The sequence below is a fragment of the Phalacrocorax carbo genome, chromosome 2, assembly GCF_963921805.1.
Source record: "Phalacrocorax carbo chromosome 2, bPhaCar2.1, whole genome shotgun sequence".
Classification (NCBI taxonomy): domain Eukaryota; kingdom Metazoa; phylum Chordata; class Aves; order Suliformes; family Phalacrocoracidae; genus Phalacrocorax; species Phalacrocorax carbo.
This window is the reverse complement of record NC_087514.1, coordinates 147,901,141-147,921,344: the sequence shown is the minus strand read 5'-3', so window position 1 is coordinate 147,921,344 and position 20,204 is coordinate 147,901,141. Positions and strand designations below refer to the sequence as shown.

At 37.2% G+C, this 20,204-nt stretch overlaps 1 protein-coding gene across 1 annotated transcript in view; it reads left to right on the top strand.

Moving 5' to 3' along the window:
• PIP4K2A (phosphatidylinositol-5-phosphate 4-kinase type 2 alpha) overlaps nucleotides 1-19,967 on the top strand; it is a 117,846-nt gene extending 97,879 nt beyond the window's left edge. Inside the window, exons 6-10 of the mRNA XM_064444788.1 lie at nucleotides 1,432-1,470; nucleotides 11,216-11,329; nucleotides 14,482-14,725; nucleotides 15,724-15,827; nucleotides 17,649-19,967. Of these exons, the coding sequence (XP_064300858.1) occupies nucleotides 1,432-1,470; nucleotides 11,216-11,329; nucleotides 14,482-14,725; nucleotides 15,724-15,827; nucleotides 17,649-17,729 (582 nt within the window). The 3' untranslated portion in view covers nucleotides 17,730-19,967. The remainder of the gene's footprint in view (nucleotides 1-1,431; nucleotides 1,471-11,215; nucleotides 11,330-14,481; nucleotides 14,726-15,723; nucleotides 15,828-17,648) is intronic.
• Nucleotides 19,968-20,204: the final 237 nt, after the last annotated feature.

Sequence of the window (20,204 nt, the reverse complement as noted above, 5' to 3'; positions counted from 1 at the left end):
TATAAATCACTTTTTCTTTATTTTCATTGCTAACAGCATCTGTGATTGTAGGTTCAGAGTCCTTTTTCATACATGAATATTTTTGACACCAGCTTAGAGCTCACTTGTAGCACAAGTCTCTACCTGTGTAGATACTGAGAGAGAGACCACAGAACAGTATAGACTTTCAAAGGTATTTTCCTGGCCACTGAGGCATTATATTCAAATGACTTCTTTGTCAAATTTGGCAATGTCCCTTATTTTTACTGTTGTAAATCCACTTTTTTTCCCCTCCAGTTTGGTTTTCAGCTGATCTTTTTTCAGGCCCAATAGTCTGTTGGAGCAGTCTGTCAGAGCACGGAAGACAACATAGAAGGTGTATCATCAGTAAACTAAAACGTCAGACTTTTACCAGGCTTTATTATCAGTTAACAATATGATGCAATGAAAACCCTCCTTGCTGGGCCATACATAATAAGTACGATGTACTGTCCCACTTATCTTTTCTCTCCATCCTTTCTAAGTTATCTAAGTTTCTGTCTGCAAACAGAATAAACCATGGTGTAAAAAGATGTGGTTGGGAATCCTCACGTTCTTTAAACTAGGAAGACTCGACTCCAGCATTTCTTTTACACAATGCATACCTTCCAACAAACGATAGAGCTAATTTACCCATCTTTCAGTGTCCAATTATCATGTTTGAAGTTTCTATTTCTCGCAGTGCTATTATATGATAAAAAAATGCTGGGTACTTAAAGGTGTGGTCCTGCTCCAAGAAATTTGCAAAAAAGTATATGCAGCTGTTTTTTTGTTACCTCCAACTTATTCAGAAAGCACCATATTGCCTTCTAGTTTTAAGCTAAGAAATAAATCAGAAAAAAAAATCCAAAATGTCTTTGGCAAGCACTGCGTAAATCTTGTGAATCCACAGTTGGTCGCATCTCTTCTTTTGACTTCATGTTGCTGTGAGGTGCTTTGTTCTTGTTTGTACTTTGTGATCCTTTTAAATATTTTTATGTGTTTATATTGCGTGACATCCTTTTCAAATGTGTATTACATATGTCCAAATAGTTATATAGAATAGGCTATTTCATAACCATGCAGCTGAACTGGCACAAAAAGATGAGAAGTCTGCCAAGCAAACTGAACTTCCAGGGTGATAGTCTCAAAATGAGGATGAGACATGAGGAAGAAGCTCCAGCAGTCAGGAGGACAGTAGATGTAGAGCAATTGAGGATTTAATCCATCTTTCTTCTCTCATGATACATCTTCTTCAAGTGATTGCAGCAGTTCAGCAGCCCCGGGGCATTCTATCCACTGTATCAACTTTCTTTAAAACAGCTCTCAAGTTCAGAAAGATGCAGTTCATCTGCTTTTTGACCTGTTATCGTAACATTTTCAAATTAGTTTTCTGACTTATGCACATTTTTAGATCCATTTTTTCTGTTTCAGGGCTCTACTGTGGCTCGAGAAGCCAGTGACAAAGAAAAGGTATGGTGCATTTCTGTTTCTTTTTCAGTTATCTAACCTGTTAGCTAGCCTTAGGACAAACATAACCGGTGCTGTTCTGCCCCTTTTCTTTGTTTTCTGTCATATTCTCCCCTCTTGAGTTCTACCTTATTCCCTCCTTTATCTTTCCTCTGTTTTCTGCAGACCTTTGAGTATTGGTTTGCAATGGTGTTGAGATTTCAGAGGTAAGTGAGCCAATCCTCTACCGCCTCCTTTTCCTTTTTTTCTCTTCTCTTCTTAGTTTCTTCAGGGCTGCCCTGTCGTAGGAAATCATCAGGACTTTCTTCTCTTCCCTCCTGCTTCTTCATCTTCTTTCTCTTGTTCTTTAATATTGAGATTTATGGGTACTCCATGTCAGTTAATGGAATGATGTGACATGGCACCACCTGTAAAGTGAATGCAAAGATGAACCAAACCTTGAATTGTGAGAACCTTTGGGTATGTAATGCTCACACAAATGAGCAAACAACTGACAGACTTAGATGCACATGTAGCTATACTGAGAGACAGTCTCCCTCAAATTCTGGGCTGAAACATTGCTCTAAAAGGAAATTGATCACTTTGTTTTACCTCCATCTCCAACTTAGTTCACTTGGAAAATTTAATGTTCTCAAAATCAACATTTCTCTGAGGTTTCAGTGAAGTAGCCTGATGGCACTTCAGGAGAGGTTCATCTAGAGATTCTATAGATAATTGAAGGTGGAACATAGTCTCCATCATCTAAGACTTCTTAGATTTCCAAATTTGGGTGAAGTCTAGGAACCCATGACCCTTGTTTTCTTAATTTTTCCAAGCACATTCCTTCTGAATTAGCATAAGATCATTCAGCAATTCACTTAAAAGACTTCATTTTATGTTGTCCCCAAATTCCATTCAGATCATTTGTTTCTCTCCTAAGCGTTAGTTGTACCATACCTGCCTCTCTGAGCCTTCTACAGATCACACGAGTGCACTAAGGAGTCAGGGATATGCAGTAGCTGTCAGTCCTGCAGCTCTCACTGCATGAAAAACTCTGTGCAAAGTTTTTCCACTTCATCCTAAGGCATGACCAAACATTTAACATTCTTCTTCCAGCATTAGGCAACTGCCATGTCCCAAATGGCAACTGCAGTTACAATAGTCAGCATTAGCTCTCTTTTGCTGTACTGGGCCCTCAAGATCATGGCTTGAATGGACTCCGTTCTTTTCTTGTGGTCTAGTGTTTCTAGTGTTTTTAAAGCAGAGGGATTAACGCTTCAGTGTCTTACAAACGATACCTAGTGTTATTGAAAACCTCTGCTGGTAGTACTGAAATAGTCTGACAGAAAGGAGGAGCGCAGATTATTTGGATGGGACTACTTCAGGTTGCAGCATTAATGCTTGGAATAGTAATGTAAACTTTAACAATATTACGTATATTCAGCTATCCAGGAGCTGATACCATACAGATACTTAGTGCAGTGGTTTTGAGCAGTTTTTGGAATATGTCTCACAATAATAAATAGACAAACAATAGTACACATGTACTGTAGCTAATATGTTGAGTGAGAAACTCAAACAAACAGTGCCTTAATTTTGTTCCCATGTAAATTCATGGCAAAATTACTATTGAACTTGGTTATAGCTAAGTGGAAACAAAGTTGTGTAGCTTTGTATAACCGTATACAATCACTGGTCTCTAAATTTAATGTGAAATCGTAACTTCAGTAAGGCCAATAACAAAAATTCCTGTCAACTTCAACACATCTAGAACCTCCCCTTTTGTCTTGAGTACTTCTATGAAAGAAATATTAAAAACCTGATCCCCCAAATTAGTCTGCTGCTATTTTAAATCTCACGCATTATTTTGTTTTCAAAGGAATTTGATTTCTTGGAGACAGAACTCCACTAAGCTTATTGATATTGCAAGCAGGCGGACTGAGGCAGTTAGAACAGCCTTCTGTTACTCATCGTTCCCCTCAAACACCAATGCAGTGCAGCACGGAAGCCACAAGCTAGCGCTCAGAAAGAACATTGCTAAGAAAATGAATTAATTGGGTAGACTTATGAGTTCATAGAGAGAAAAACATTTTACAAACACTTTGAGAGAGACTCTTAGGGATTCAAGCAAGGGAAAATATTTATTTGGTTATTACATGGTTTTTGTCTAAATATTGGAGTCTGCTGTTTGATTTGAAAGGGTCAGAAGAATAGACTACCATGTGTCTGTATTGTAGATGTTCAGAACGTTCATCATCGCTGCGATCTGAATCTCCTGCAATAGGCACTAGAACTGCAGTGCTTTTACTCATCTAAACTTCTAACACACAGTTTTTGAGCTTAAATAAAAAGGGGATTGTGTATTTATACAAATAGACAGGAAAGATTGTTTTTGAAACTCTGAGCAGTGCTAAAGACCTACAATCATGAGATCTATCTGTGCACGTGTGGCACTAATTTCAGGACCTTGAGGACTGTTGACATAAGTATGTAAATGGTCCATTATTCCTAACTGGCAAGTGAGAGCCCCATAGCATGTTTTTCCACTTCCATTTTCTCTTAAGTAGATGTCACTATTTCAAACTTTTTGTTTGTTGTCTTCTGTGCGAATCTTAAGCGAATCTTAAAGATGTTAAAATGCCTGAAAATTTTTAGCTTGAAAAGGAAAAAAGGCATTTTAGCAAATGCTCTGAAGAGATTTTGGCATCTCCTATGTTAGAAGAAATTACTCCAAATGAAACAAAACCGGACAATCTCAAATACTTAGCTTGTGTAATAACTTATGAGCTAATTTTTAGCCAGAGGCAAGTTAAATCATCGATTTAGTAATATTGCCCTGAAACGTCATTAATAATAATAGAATTTCAATTAATGGCAGCATTACTTAATTACTTATTATAAAGGTATCCACATCTGAAAAACAGAAAAGTAATAAAAGACGGGAAGAAGCTTTTGGTGCTACAATGTACAGCTAAAATGTCTGGCAATGCTGTAGTTTTTAAATGGGCTTTTAAGTAATTCATATTTTATTTCAAACGCCAACATTCAAGTAATCAAATGGTTTTCAGAATATCAAACACAATATATTAGCTTCTTTTAAAGGTGCAGAAGTCAGAAAACAGAAGGGCAAGCCTCAGTCACATTCTAATGCAGACTGCAAATTTTAGATAAATGACTTCAAAATTACAAACTTGGCTAAAATTATTATGTTTTTGAACCTTTTTCCTGTCAAACTACTCTTTTATTTACTGAGTTAATAAAGGAGGAGCAATTGTGCAGAAAGATTTAATGGACTGTAAAATAAGAAATCGTGGAAAAAAGTATTTTTCTACTTTAGTGTTGTAGTGTAAAATAGGTATTAGTATTCAAACAGGTGTTTTTAAATCAGTTTTTAGGAGGAAAAGCTGGCTGGAATGACTTTGATAATGTTACTTTTCTGTCCCGTTTTCAGTTTATCTCCTGTTTGACTGTCTTCAACTGTTTAATATCCTAACATATTGATGAGAAGCTCTGAAACTGTCATATCAGTATTTTGTGATAATCAGTACAGAGACAAGCTCCATCCCTTAGATTTCACATTAACGCACAATTCCTCTCACTTGCATTATAAGTGATATTTTTAATAATGAAGGCATCACTTTCTTGGCAACAAATATCATAACATGCACTTAGAGATGTCTCAAATTTTAAAAGAACAGTATGTTTCAACAGTTGTCAAATTCTGACAGCTGCTCTTTTTTTTTTTTAAGTCTTTCCTTCATGTTTTTAAATTTTTATTATTTTAATAGTGGGCATTTTCTATTCATTTCTTGGACAATTTTGCCCTCTTAAGTGAAACCAGGATAATGCAGAACTCCCCTGCTGGTCTGTCTGCTCACAATTATGCTATGCTTGCACTACTACATCAAATTAGCAGTTACAGCTGAGTCTATTTGCACTTATAAAGAACTTAAGCATGTTGCTTGAGAGTGAGCAACTTGGAAGGAAATTTGAAGAATTAAAACCTAACTGAACTGAAGCCCACCGTATATAATCTTGAGTAATAGATTATTATGCATTTCAATTAATCTAAAACTGGTTACACTGCCACCTCTGTGGTATGTGTTAAATGCAGAAAAATTACAGTAAATATATTTGAACAAAGGATTTTCTATTCAAGTTCTTTTTTGGAAAAAAAATGTCATAGTTGACAACTATGTAACTTCTTAGTTAAATTGTATGCAAGAAACATAGCTCTGATAACTAGATTGGAAAGTGCTCCTAGATGTAACAAATCGCTTCTTAGATGTACTTCTTACATTATATATTACAACATATAGTAGTTAACTGATTTCTGAGAGGACAATTACAACTAAAGGAAGAAGAATTTTAGTACAGGAGCATAGCAACAAGATTACTCAGTCTTGAATTAATTTTTTTCTTTTGATGTCTATGGATGAAAGTTCATTCAAGGTAGATCACCTAAAATCTGAGCTATGTTTTCCTGCTGTTTTAAAATTGCTAATTTCACAACAACATTTTTTTACTTATTTCTTTTGGTGATTTCAGTCTGCTTCATATGCCAGTCTCACACAGCAGACATGTGAATCATGTCTTAGATTTCTCTGTGAAATGAATCTCAAGGTTGCATAAACAGAGACTATAACTTTCAAAACATCACATTGCAATACATTGCAAAGAAAGGAATAGACATTCGGAGTTCAGATTCCTGTTTCAGTATTTAGCCTTCACATGACACCAACCCCATTATTGTTTTTCAAAACAAATCACTAATCTGCCTTTGTTTGTTTGGGGTTTTTTATTTACATTAAAAGTCTGGTTTCCATATGTTAACAGAATTAAAATAAAATAAAAGGGTAACTTTATCTTGCATTTTATATGTTGCATGTTCATTTTGCAGCAGGAAGACATTAAACCTAGGGATAATTCTGAGTGCATTTCCCTGAGCATTGAAAAGATATATAGTTGCTGTTTTGGTACATGCTTGAATTCCTAATACGTCTATAACATCCTGCACAATTTTTTTTTATCCTGCAAAAATGCCTCTTATACTAGCTAAAACCATTCCAGTGTTTCCTCTCAAACCCCATTTTGGGGTTACAGCTCTATTTCCATTGCCTTTTACAGCCCTGAGAAGGCAAGTAGACCCTCATTTGGCTAGAAAACCCCTGCCTAGGACAAGGCAAATTGTACAACAAAAGTTTGGGCCCAGCTTCCATAACTACTGGAGAGAAGAAGCTGCAATCTTCGAACTTCCAAAGAAAGCTCTAGTTGTTCTTCCATCTTGTGGATCTGGTGACTCCAGACTTTAGATTCAGTTCAACACCACCTGTGCCAAATTATTGCAAACTATAGTTAGCATAACATCCCTTTTTTTAAAATAACTGCCCTCCATATATGCTGGTGAGGCCAGTCAGTCTAAAGTTAATCTAACTTAATTTTTTTTTTTTTTTAAAGTGTATGTTAGCCATTCATTGGGAAAAGAAGCCCAGTGTGTGGAACTTCACTCTTGGCAGATGTTTTATACCATCTTCAGAAGTTATAACTGTAAGCCCAATTTTGCCACGATTAGCTGTGTGAATAACGTGACACGTGGCTAGTTCCAAATTAACAATAAGACTGCTATGCAACATTTCTCCTACAACCTCATCTTCTTTGTTAGGTGAGAAAATGCTGCCAGGTTATGAAGACAATTAGTCTTTTCCTTTTTTTAGTCCAGGACTTACTCTGAAACTTAACTGTCCTACAGCTGTTCCAGCGAGCATCTTCCAAAATGTCAGCATCAGTGTTAGCCATCATCATTATTTTTGGTCATGATGCACAAAAATCCCTTCAGGAAAAAATTGTTTATCTTCATTACAGCACATTAAGATAGGATGCTGAACTGAGATGTGTTAAGAAATCTGCAAAAACTATTTCCACGTTCGTATAGAAATAAAACTTCACCTGGTTCTTAACGTTTCAAGATTTTTTTTTTTCCAAAAACAATGTCAGTGGGCTGTTTGACCATAATTTCAGTTTTTGAATCAGGCTTGATCATTCTGTCATCTTAGTCAAAGAAAGCTTTATTGCTTTTCAGCCTTTTCAAAGGCAGTGAAATCTTCCTGCCATTAAAATTCTCTGTGGCAATGGCAAACTTTGGAATGCAAACCTGAAGTGTGCAAATAATATGCCTTTTTAATAAAGAAATACTTCATATTTGTAAAATCTATTGTGTCTTTCTTGCATCTTTAAGTAGGGGATTAAAAACAATAGAGATGGTTCAGAAAGAAAATCTATTATTAATTTAGTGGAAGTAGTTAGATGTTCATCTCCTGTGCAGCTCTTAAAATATTTAGTTCTTTAATGATAGTAATATGTTCATTAAAATGAATTACATTCTAGGAGAATCTTTTTCCAACAAGGATTTTGCTTCATTGGAAATATTTGAGACTTCATTAAAAATTAACTCTTTCAATTATTTCATTAAAGCAAAGTCTCATTTTTTTTCATTCAGATAGTGTTTTAAACTGCCACGATGTGGTTTTCTTTGTATTTATTTCAGTGCATAAGAAAAAAAGTACATATTAGAATTTTTCCACATGAACACATATATTATGAATTTTAAATAACTACAAGAGCCCCTCCTGGTTGCATATTTCATAGGTTTTAATTCCTAAATTCACAAATCAATTTTAAGACATGAATTTCAGTTAAAGTACTACGAAAATCACTATTTGTGTGGCTGTCATTAGTAGTGTTTGGGACTGCAACAGTATCCTAGGGCTATTCAGCTTTAAATAAATAGGGAGAATGATATTGCCTAGCGTGCACGCACACACACACACAAAAAAACCCACTGCTTTGTCTAATAACACCTAGAAAGAGGGAAGAGAATAGGCTGGGACGCATCGTACAGATAATGTGGTGAGGACAACCGCTGGCACATAGCTTTTTAGCTTCAGTTTCTGATACGGGACCCACTGCTTTTCTTTCTTCTTCCTTTTTCTTCACATGCCTCAGTGTTGGCTTTTAATTTATGCACTTCTGTACTTGCCAAGTCTTCACAGCTACGGGCATTTGGGTGAAGAAAAATTACCTCAGATGAAAATCCTCAGAGGAATTATTGAGGACTGGGGGAGCCTGCACACAAGGCAGTGAAGAGTCTGGCTTTTTGGGAGAGCTGATTCACTGCCCTGAATGTCCTTGGGAGTACCCCTCGGGTCTTGTGATGGCAGACAAGAAATGCAGCTGTGTCAGCTTTGCTAGCTCACTTTTATTAAAAATAGAGGCAAGGTTAAAGTGCAGTATGGCACCTGCACGACTGGCTTACCAGCTCTAGCATCTTCCAAAAAGATGTTGCTTGTAATGTAAGTGTGTTTTTTCTGAAGATAGGACTGCTTTTGGTGGAGAAGTGCGCTTCCCCTTCCCACTGCCTGCTGGGCCTGGCTGGCTGATGCCGTACCATGCAGGAAGTCTGTGGCAGAGCCTAGAGATGAACCTGCATCTCAGCATCTTTAACCACAAGCACATCCTTCCTCTTTACCCACCCCCCCAGCTTCAAACAGCATTAATAGGGTCTTTTCAGAGTTAATGGGTTTGTTTCACTTTAACCTCTGCCTAGTTTAATAAATAACTTGGATATACTGGGTGTAAAGATAATCTGAGGATTTTTTTTTAATGACTTTGGGCTGGAAATGAAAGGAGCTTGATTTCCTGCATTCTTTTCATTATCGTTTCATCTTAAATTAATTCATCCAAATATCTCTGTTCTTAAGCATCCCACACAGTGGATTCCATCCTCTGGTGTTAGCAACATGTTGGCCGTGGTCCTGCCTCTGCGGAATTAGACCTCGTCCGTGGGACAGTTTGCTCAATTGTGTATGATAATCTCTACAGCTGTTAGTCTGGAATGCTTATCTGATGTTTCCCCTACTCATTTTCATCTTAAACCACTTATTGAGTATGCCAGCAAGAAAATCAATGCACATCGTGCTGTCGTATTGTAGTAATCAATTCATGGTGAGCTTCAAGAAGCGTCTAACATCGTCTTTAAGTAAAGCTGCAGATCACTGCAGGATGTGTCCTCCATGGAAGGAGTCCAGGATGTACGAATGGTTATAGCTCCATCTCAGCTGCGTGGGGTTTCTCCCTTTTATTTTAAGTTAAATAGAGGGTATTTTCATATATCAGAACGTTCTAGATGCAACATAGTAATAATTCAGAGCAGTCAGACTAGAACCTTATTTTTTTTCAGAGTTCATAGGCATCAGGATGCAGTGGATGTAACATGGATTCATAATTTAAAATGTTATTAATTGCTGAAGTGGTATTGGGCAGTTATTGAAAGAGAAGGGTCACTTTTCTGAAGAAAAGCAGCATTGTGGGATCTTGAGCAATTCACAAATTCCAGCTCCAAAAAAGTAAATTTGGACAGATGGGGAACTGAGTATTTTGGCCACTTCTGTGCACAGCCCAGCAGCAAAAAGAACTTTTGGCCATTATGAAGATCTATAAGGGCATTTCAGGTCTGCTATGATGCTCACGTTTCAATGCTGTGCTTTCCAATACATACATTTTGGAGAACAGATTATTTTCATTACTGTGTTGTAGGAAGAAAATACACTTTATGAAAAATATTGTCTCCAGTAAGTTTGTAAGCAATGCCTGAGTAGTTAAACTTACGGAGGACATTCCAGCAGGCTGATGTTAGCTGCCTTTTATTCCTAGCAGAAGGACTTTCAGATGAAGGGGAAATTATTTTATTCAAAGTACCTGTTAGTTCATCGTCATTGAGGGCTGCAGTACCTGGTTGTTCTGCAACATTTTCTTTGTAAAGAAAACCTGTTCTTCCCTACCCTTTATTAAAGGTGGGGGGCAGAGGGAAAGGCTGTTCATTGTTGTTAGCAGACCAATTTTCTAAAGGCTGTGATTGTAGAAGCTACTATTACTTCTGGTTTGCTTGACCAAATACCCTGAAGCAACTGCTTTTTTGTTTGTTGGCTTGCTGGTTTTTTTTAAGTAAGCTTCCAGTCACTGCCCTCTGAAAACAGAGCCTGTTTTAGGAGTCTTAGTACTGAAACCAGTGGTTACTCTCTCTGCACTGGTCATGTGAGAGTTTCTGGCTTTCCTTAATGCTGTTGCAAATCACTTCATGGGAGAGTTAAAGGTGATCCACTAATGCTCCAACATCAAGAACATTTAATTACTTATTCAAAAGGCAGTGGTCTTCTCTGGCATTTACCAATTCTAAGCAGCATTACATAATTCATGTTCGCTCGATGCTTTTTAAATAATTATTTGGTATTAGGTATTTAAACATTTACAGTAGCATTGTAAAATGCAATCCAGTGTGACTTCATCTAATAAGATCTGATACAAGCACTTTGTTACAAGGTATAGATTGTGTTTTCGACTTCACTTATTGCCAGTCACTTTGACAAACGACGTATTGGAAGAAGCTCGATGCAAATCAAGGTCCTATGCAAATCAAGTATCGAGTCAGAGATTTTGTTTTAGCTACATTTGCTGCACACCTGGTAAATGTATACCTACTAGGCCATTTACAGGAGGGGATGAACTAAGCCAACGGCTCCATCGGTGCAGCTACAGAGAGCTGCATGCAATGGAGGTGCCTCTGCTTCCCCTGGAGGGGCAGCTCGGCCATGCCCTCTCAGGCACGGGGAAGCTCTGGAGGTGCCGCTGACAGCGGGGTGACTGTGTTGGGCTGCCAGCTTCACCACACTCCTCTTTGTGATCCCGCTCTTACAGGAGTTTTGGTTTATTTTAGGCCAAAGAGCTGCCGACGTTCAAAGACAACGATTTTATTAACGATGGCCAAAAGATTCACATTGATGAGAATAACAAAAAGATGTTCCTTGAGAAACTCAAAAAGGACGTTGAGGTAAGAACATGCCTCTTCAGTTATATGTGATTAAAATGTGTGGCAAATTGCAGATATCCCATGAAACTGTTCCTGTAATTCATTAATGAAAACTCTTGTTTATAAGATGGTAAGCACTGACTGTTTTAAAAGAAAACAGTTTAGACTTTCAGGAGTTGACCACTGCTTGCTAGTGTCATAAATGGCTTGCTGCCATAGCTGGTTGCCATACATTGTCCCTGCCTTGATGATGTGATGTTGAAATGACAGTACTGCTTAGAACTAAGCGCTTTGCAAGCCTAGTACTTCTAAGTGCCCCCAAGAGAGAGGTGAGTATTGCTAGTTGTATTTTACAGGTGAAGGTACACCAGAGATGAGGCCATACATGGACTGTAGTCCGTAACAGAGGCATGGTTTATTTGCTTCATATTAGTAATCCAGTTTTATATCATCCTTAATATCACAACAGTAGAGTGCTTCAGTAGTTTGTATACAGCACTTGTACTCATTATCTTAATGTCGTCTTTCATATAAATTTGTAATCGGCTGAATATAGTCCGTATTTAATAGAAAAGTGTTAATATGTGAATTTTATGTAAGATTTTATTATAACTGATTTAGTTCAGCAAATAAAAGAAAATCAATATCGGGCTAAGTAGTTCACACAGCCTGACTTTAGTTTCCATAACACTAAACACAATGTTTTCTGTGTCAGAAGAGACCTGATAGCAAAATGTGTCTGTGACTTAATAAGAATTTCAGCTATTTGTACCAAAATGGCTCTGTGAATTGACTTGTCTAGTTCTTCAGATCTATATCTCATTAGTTGCACAAAACAAATACTGTAACTTGAGAATCTACCTGATAATTTGCTTTTGAGGAAATCTAGTTTCCCATCGTAGTAACGATGAGAAATTTATGGTTATGATAATTATGAAAACATAAATACTTTGTGAAATACCAATGTGTGTTTATTTTACATTTAAAACATTGTGTTGGAAAACCGCTCTACTGATGTTACAGCTCTAGAGATAAGTTTATTCTGGTTTAAGTTCTGTGCTCTTTTGGCATGCACTGCTGTTGCTGACTAATGCTTCCACAGTAAGTAGGTTGCAGAAGATATCTTAAGTATGTGTAAGGAACGTGGAAGATACTTTATTACCCCAGAAAGCAGATTGTGTGTGATCTTCTACATCATTTACTGGATTGTGAATATAATGGCAGATTCCAGATCATGTCTTGAGAGGCTATTTTTATGGTTTTGAAATGTATACAGAGCATTGTTAAATATCCAAGTAAACCACTGGTGTGAAGTGATCTGGCACCTGATTTTAACAATGGCAAGCTGTTCTTTAACCTTGTTTTTCTTTTATTGGTTCTTCTGTCCTTGTTAGGTAGCTGATAGTATATGCTTTGTACCCAATGTGTAAGCACTCATATTTCACTACAAGGAAAAAAAATGCACAACATCTAACACATTATTATCTTATCACACCATATTCATAGTGAAACTTAATATGGAGTAGTATTCTAAATTATATGACTTTATATTCATTCTGGTTTGTCATTAAGTAAGTTTTGTTTCTGTAATTCCCTTATAATTGAGTCTTATGTCCCCTCCCTGTGTTCAAACAGACAAATATCTATTACTGCTGTTCTGATGTCCTCTTGTCTATTTTCCTGCCTCCTCATTCCATTGAAAATGTTCTGACAAAAAGCACATATGAATATTTTTTCCGTTTTAAATCAGATGGTCTTTTCCTTGTGCTGAAATCCTTAAGTCATTTGCTGTCAGCAGCAGCACACTTTTTCCCCCCAAGAGCCTTTCTCTTCTAATTTGCAATTCACTCTATTTCCCAAGAGTCTGTTTTCTTTCGTGCTTTTTTGTATGATTACTGGTAGATTTTTCTCCTGTCTCTCTCGGTATTTATCAAGTGCCTAATGATACGCCTGGAGTCCTTCCACTCCATCGCCTTTGGCCAATCTCATCTGTTCTTCTTGTATATCGTTGTACATCATCTCTTCAGATTTAGATCTCTTCTAGTCCTGTGAAGAGTCTTTTACTTCATTATATTGAAATGATTAGAAACCAATTTCTTCTACTTAAAACCTCTTCTCAATCTCACAATATTTCTTCTAGCACTTGAATTTGCAGTCACTTTTTTATCTCCAATTCCTCTCTCTTCTCAGAATTGGGATTTTGACAAACTGTAGTTTTCTCGTTTCCTAATATTTTATACTCATCTCTTTCATCACTATCACTATTCCAAAGTCCGACTTAAATCCCTTCCTCTCTGGTCTGCTTTAACTTCCTTTTTATACCCATTTAGAGTTTCTAAAAACTGAAACAATTTGTATTTTCAGCCTCTTTCTCTGCATGCCATAAGCAAGGGCTCCACAAGTTCGAAATTTTAGTATTGCTTTTAGGCTGTAGCACAGCTCTGCCCTGCCTACCCATCACCTCCTTGAACTGTGTATCCCATCTTCCTGCTTTTATACCTTCCTTATTTCCACCCTCCTCTCTTAGCTTTCTGCCTTATCCTGCTCCACTCACCTAAAATAACACTTTGTCTGTGCATAAAGTATATTCATCTTTCAGTTTTCTAAAAAATCCCATCCTCAGTCTTTATCAAAAACTACCCTTCCGTTCACATTCATATTTTGCTTAAATGATTTAAATTGTGAGCCTGTCACTGTGAAGAGAATATAGCACCATTTCAGGTCTTCGTGGTGTAAAACTTCACTACTTTCCACTGCAAGAATATTCAAACACTTCTTCACGATTCTTCAATAAGATTTAAAAGGGAGTGAGGGGGTGGATTTAGCACCAGGTCACGGCACACCCGATAGCACAGAGGCCAGTCTGGACATTGAGTGGTGACAGGATAGCCCTAACTGGGACATGAGACAGGAGTCATCGGCTCACACAGGCACCGGTCTTCAGTACAGGAAAAATAATTTAATATAAGTTGCAAGTGACCTGTGTGCTGTTACTACATCTTAATAAATTCAAGTATCTTTCCACTAGCTTTATCACTTAATCCTCCCTTTTGTTCTCTCTTAGAAGCGCCAGGTTTTCTCAACTGATGACATCTTTGTGTAACTTCTCCTGTTTGTAAGTGGAGCTTACATTTTTCAGTGATATTGATAAATTGCTTATTATCACTTTCTAGTTCCTTGCTCAGTTAAAACTCATGGACTACAGTTTGCTGGTTGGAATTCATGATGTTGAAAGAGCTGAACAGGAGGAAGTAGAGTGTGAAGAGAATGATGGAGAAGAGGAAGGTGAAAGTGATGGGACCCACCCCATTGGAACCCCTCCAGACAGTCCAGGAAACACGCTGAACAGCTCACTGCCTTTGGCTCCCGGGGAATTTGATCCAGCCATTGATGTTTATGGAATAAAATGCCATGAAAGTAAGCAGTAGTAAATATTTTTATGTTAAGATGTTTTGAATCTTACATCAGAATCCTAAAGTCTTCACAACCACTTATGGGCAAATTTAAACTGCAAAATATAAATTCACCATGCAGAAGAGGAAATGAGTTGCTGTTTGGTGCAGCAGAAAGCAGAAGACACCTATAATGCTCAGCATTGTTATGAACGTATTTCTTAAACATTTTGATGTATGGGGATGCAGTCAAATAATTCACCTACTACACAGTCAAATTGTATACTGGCTTAGCTATTCAGATACAGCAGTTCTCAATTAACTGATGGGGGTTTTTCATCCCTTTTAGGAAATGTAGTATCTATAATTGTTCTTTTCCTGACAGATAAAACAGCACTGTTAAAAACAGTCTAGAAGGAATGAGAAGAGCAGCATTCCAAGTTATAGTTTATGTTTTTGGTTGCTTTTTGAAAATTTGTGTGCTCGTACCCCATTTCTTTGTTCCAGCTAAGAAAGTTGTCATAAAGAGTGTATAAGAAGCCTGAGCTGGGATTGGTGGTAGTGTGTAAAACTAAGTGTAACTAGATAACTGTGGCTGTTCAGGATAGGAAAGTTTTCTTTTGTTTCCATAAGCATTTACATGTATAAATACCTGGTTTTATTCATAAAGAAAATATGATCTTGTTTGTTGACACGGAAACATTGCCTTTCATATAAAACTTCAGTGTTTTTCCATAAAGGAAGACGAAATACACATTTCTTTAAGTGAACAGTAATTCCTGTTTCTGTATGCTGGTGTTTTATTTTGCACTCATTTAGGGGGTTTTGCATTATATATGAGTGCAGTTAAGCTCTCATTTAAGGACAGTTGAGCCTGTGGTCTTTACAGATCTGTGATTCTGACTGACATTAACCTATCTTAGCTGCTGATTGAGCCTTATAGAGTCTCCTTTGTTAGAAGAAGGACTCATGATTAAGACGTCTCAAAAGTCATTCTTATTGCCATGTGTTTGCCATTTGCAGATGCACCTAGGAAGGAAGTATACTTTATGGCCATTATTGACATTCTTACTCATTATGATGCAAAAAAGAAAGCTGCCCATGCTGCAAAAACAGTAAAGCATGGGGTAAGTATCTGGGTTGGTTTTTTCCCTCTGATTCCATTTATACTTCTGCATTTTTGTTGTTTAGTGCACTGATATAGCACAGTTCAGGAAATCTAGGGAAAGGAGAATAGATCTGAATTTCTTCAGGCTTTTTTCTGGTTTAATATGTTATACAAAAGTACAGAGTAACTGCTACACATTACATACTGAGAGTGCAACTCCCTGTTCAGTTGTACGTATAGCTTTCTTACCCATACAGAGCTCTAGTGAGATGCCTTTTCTGGACTTTGACGTAAATTAGTGAGATGCATCTTACTCTTGCAAAGAAAGCTCCTTCACCAGATGCTTGTATTATTATACGGCTCTGTGAAAACTGTTGTGAATCTTATTTCAGATGCAGGGCCCTAGTGATGGTTTCATTGTTTGGTACAGCCTGTGGCAAGTTAATTCTTCAGCATATAATGTGGGTAATTTTACAAGACTTCATTTAAAAAATTTTGCAAAATTAGGCATAAAATGTACATATTAAATACTTGGACACCATTAAGTGAAGGCTTCTGTTTGACTGCCATGAATTTCTTTATTTTGACTGAAATTGCTGCTTAGCAGTAGACACCAAAGAGCCGTGGTGAAGCAGCCCAGTCTTCCCGAATTATGATTTATATGTACCATTATCACTTCTATGGTGATAAGATTCAAATTTCATAAACTTTTTTAGAAGAGCATAATCGTTCATGAGGCTAAAATCCCTCCTCAGTCTAAGTATCTTAAGGATGAGGGCATTGTGGGGGGTTTTAAGCATATGGCTCAGGGCTTTTTAGTTTACAGTAGAAAGTGATGTGGAATGCTCAGCAGTAAGCCCTGCACAGGCCTGCAGAAGGTATTTTTTGTCTCTCTAAAGCAGTGGTCTCATTACTCTCTCTGCTCTCAGAGAAGCTGAAAGTTGATGCAGACCATATGCAGCCATTATGTGGCAATTATTAATGAACTTTGAATGTAGCAGACTTTAAAAACTCACACTTCTGGCTTAAATAAGGGATAGAAGCGTAAATAAAAATAGTATTATTAAAGCTGACTGTGATTAGAACTTATTACAGAACATTACTTTCGTACAACCATTTTGTTTATTTTGCTGTCTCCATCCTGAGCCACCTGACACTGAAGTTTGTTCATTAATTGCATGTGTGCAATTTTCCTCTTTCGTAAAACAGAAAAAATATAAATAGAAATGTGCCCTAAGGCTCTGAAAACCTTGAGTAAAGATATGAATGGAATTGTGACTTCACTGAAATAGCAATTGTACAGCTTATTCAGTGACTCCAGGTTTAAATGCATATGTGTTGAAAAAACGTAACTGATTGTTACCACATACTCCAAACCAGGTTATTTAGCATTCAGATCGCAATATATATTACACAAGTATGGACACACCAGATCTGAGTATGAGAATTTAGTCTTCTCTAGATGAAGATGCTGCCGCTCAATAGACCAGAATCTGTTGATGAATCAGTGGGTAGCATGGTTAAGTATGCAGTAGAAATTACACAGGAGACTGAAGTACAATTAAAGTAAAAAGAAGTAAGGAAAGTAAAGAGAAAGCATTTCAGAGATGGAAGATGAGTGTCCTGCAGTTATGGTGGTGAGTACTGAGTATCACAGTACTCGTGAGAAGCCTAAAATGGCATCACTAAGATTCTGCTTGAGGGCCGTTACAATTTATGTTTTCTAGTGTCTGGTTCTGAGACTGCACATGAAATACATTGAGTAACACTCTCGGTGACAAGCATCGAATAAAACACTGGTTCTTCCTTCTTTCCTCTCCCCTCCCAATTCTCTGTATAGGCTGGTGCAGAAATTTCAACTGTTAACCCTGAACAGTATTCAAAGCGCTTCTTGGACTTTATTGCCAACATCTTGACGTAACCTATCGTGTTACATAGGACAGACACAAGACCTGGGGACAGCAGCAGTGGCTACAAGCGTAGGGAAAAAAAGGAACTCAGAGAAGCGCTCACCTTGCAGAAAGCAACCCCTTTGTTTACATCTGCTGGCAAAGATGACTGAAGTGGGGTGGAGTACTCGCTTTAACAGCTGCCTGATATTCCCAGCATAGTTCTAGCTATTTCTGACTCTTTTGTGTGTGCAAAAAAAAAAAAATCAAATAAATTAAATAAATAGAACAGCTTCCTCAGAGTGCACTGTGACAGTTATACTCTGATGCTACCAGCTGAAACAGAATAAATGAGCGAAGAGGTGTGGGGTGGGGGTGGGGAAGAGTAAATGCATGTTAAATCTACAATATTGGTATCAAATTGTAAACTGTGGATCAGTTTATTTTTTGAACTAAAATAATACATGACAGTATTCTTCATGATGATAATAATAATAAAAACCTTACTGCAAATGTTACACTTACACCCTGCACACTGGCACTCCTTAAAAAAGCAGCTGCAACAGTCCTTGGTGCCGGAGGCTTTTCCCATTCGGTTTTGGCAGTTGGGTTTTCTCCTCCCCCCACCCCGCTCTCCCATTTTTGTCTTCTTTTCAGCACATTGCGTCAGGAAGTTCAGCCTCTCAGACGTCTGAGAGCCAGCGTCTCTTATCTTACAAAGAGCTAACGTAATTCATGCTATGTGTACATTTTTGCTACAGTAAACTTATGTTAAGGGAAAATTATGCTTATTTCACTTTGTTACCTGAGGTTTTCATTTGTTTTATATTCTTGCAATATAGGAACTAATAATGTTACAAGTGGAAAAAAGCTTATCTGAAGCAGCGCATAGTTTTGGGCAATAGTAGCTCCATCTTTCACCCATCATGAAAGATGTGCACACTTGTAGAAATTCCTTTCCCTTGTAATTTGCTGGGAATTTGAAGTTTAAATGCTTATGTTGTACTGTTGAAACAGCAGTATTTTATTATAGATTATCCCTCCAAAAATGAACCCTGAATTTTACTGTTTACATTATTAGGAAAGCAGGGATATTTCTGAATTTCAGAGCCGTATACAATATATGACTTTTGAGTTTACATGTAAAGTTATTTTGCAGTACAAATGAAGTAATGTTTGTCATCTTCCAAGGTGTAATGTGCAGTAGTATTCTAAAGTGAATGTCTCACCTCTGTGACAGACTCTTTTACAATAAAATGAGAAAGTATATTTCAGAGGGATTTTTCCCAAGGTCGTCTTTTAGCATCAAAATGACCTGTCCTACCATTTACTCGAGTTTGATTGTATAGTACATTGCCTAAAACTGTGCTGGTCATGTTTAACTTGTTTAAAATTTTTAAACAACAGCAACATTGTATTTCTTCTCTTCTTGTATTTTTCCCTGAAACTCTCCATGCTTGAAAGAGACAAATTTACATATGCTTAAAAGTTTATCTACTTATACACTGTGCTAAAGCTGTGCCTTTAAAATTTCTTTATTGAAATTGTTGGATTTTGTAGGCAACGTAAGAGAAGTCAAGCCCTCCCCGTTATCGTTTATAACTCAAATCAGGAGTGCCAGCATGCCTTCTCCATAACTAACGTCAGTGCTGTTAAGCCTGCAACTGTGCATAACCTATGTAGTGGTTTACTTCAGAGGAGCCTATACAATAGCAACCCATTACACTCTCTTCAGCGGCCAAAGGCAATACTACCCCTGTTGCTGTGTACTAATTTTTTTTGCCTTTCCCCAACCTTTCCTACAGGAGTTTCTGTTGCGTTTGACTTAGTGATGTCCGCAGCACTGTAATGTATGTGTATACTTTTGTATTGTATGTATTTAAATAAGTTGGTACTGTGGCTTGATTTTCTTTTTTTGTCTTCTCCTTATATACCCCTGTGGTCTACATTCTCATCCAAGTTTCATTTTCTGAAGCATGCTGTGGCTTCTTGAACTATGAGGCCACAGGGAGACCCTGAAGTAAAAATGAGGTACACAGACTTGGAGTACATATTTAATTGCGGCCAACAAGTGTACATTTTCAGACAATTTTAGACATTTACAGCAAAGCGTTCTTTTTGTCTCTGTAGCAGTTTTGTCACTCATTCTTGTTGATAAGCTGTTTATTTGGACAGGGCAAAGAAGACCTGTTATTGTATATGTTAGTGCTTAGATTACACTCCAAACATGAGCAAGGCTTTATAAAATAAAGCACTTTGATGACTCACTAGGTAAATCCTTTGTTCTTGTGTTTCAACTATGGTTTTGATCACTTACAGATAAATTTTGGATGTTAAAATGAACTTGTAGCCTATATCACAAAGGAAAAAATAACAAGAAACTTAAAACTTTTTCACTAGATTTTACACTGCTTCTTCCATGCTTACTTTAAGTGGCTTAAAACATTTAGCCATTGGGGTCTTGGGCTTAGGCTGTGCTCTGAGAGCAAATACTGAGGTTTGTAATT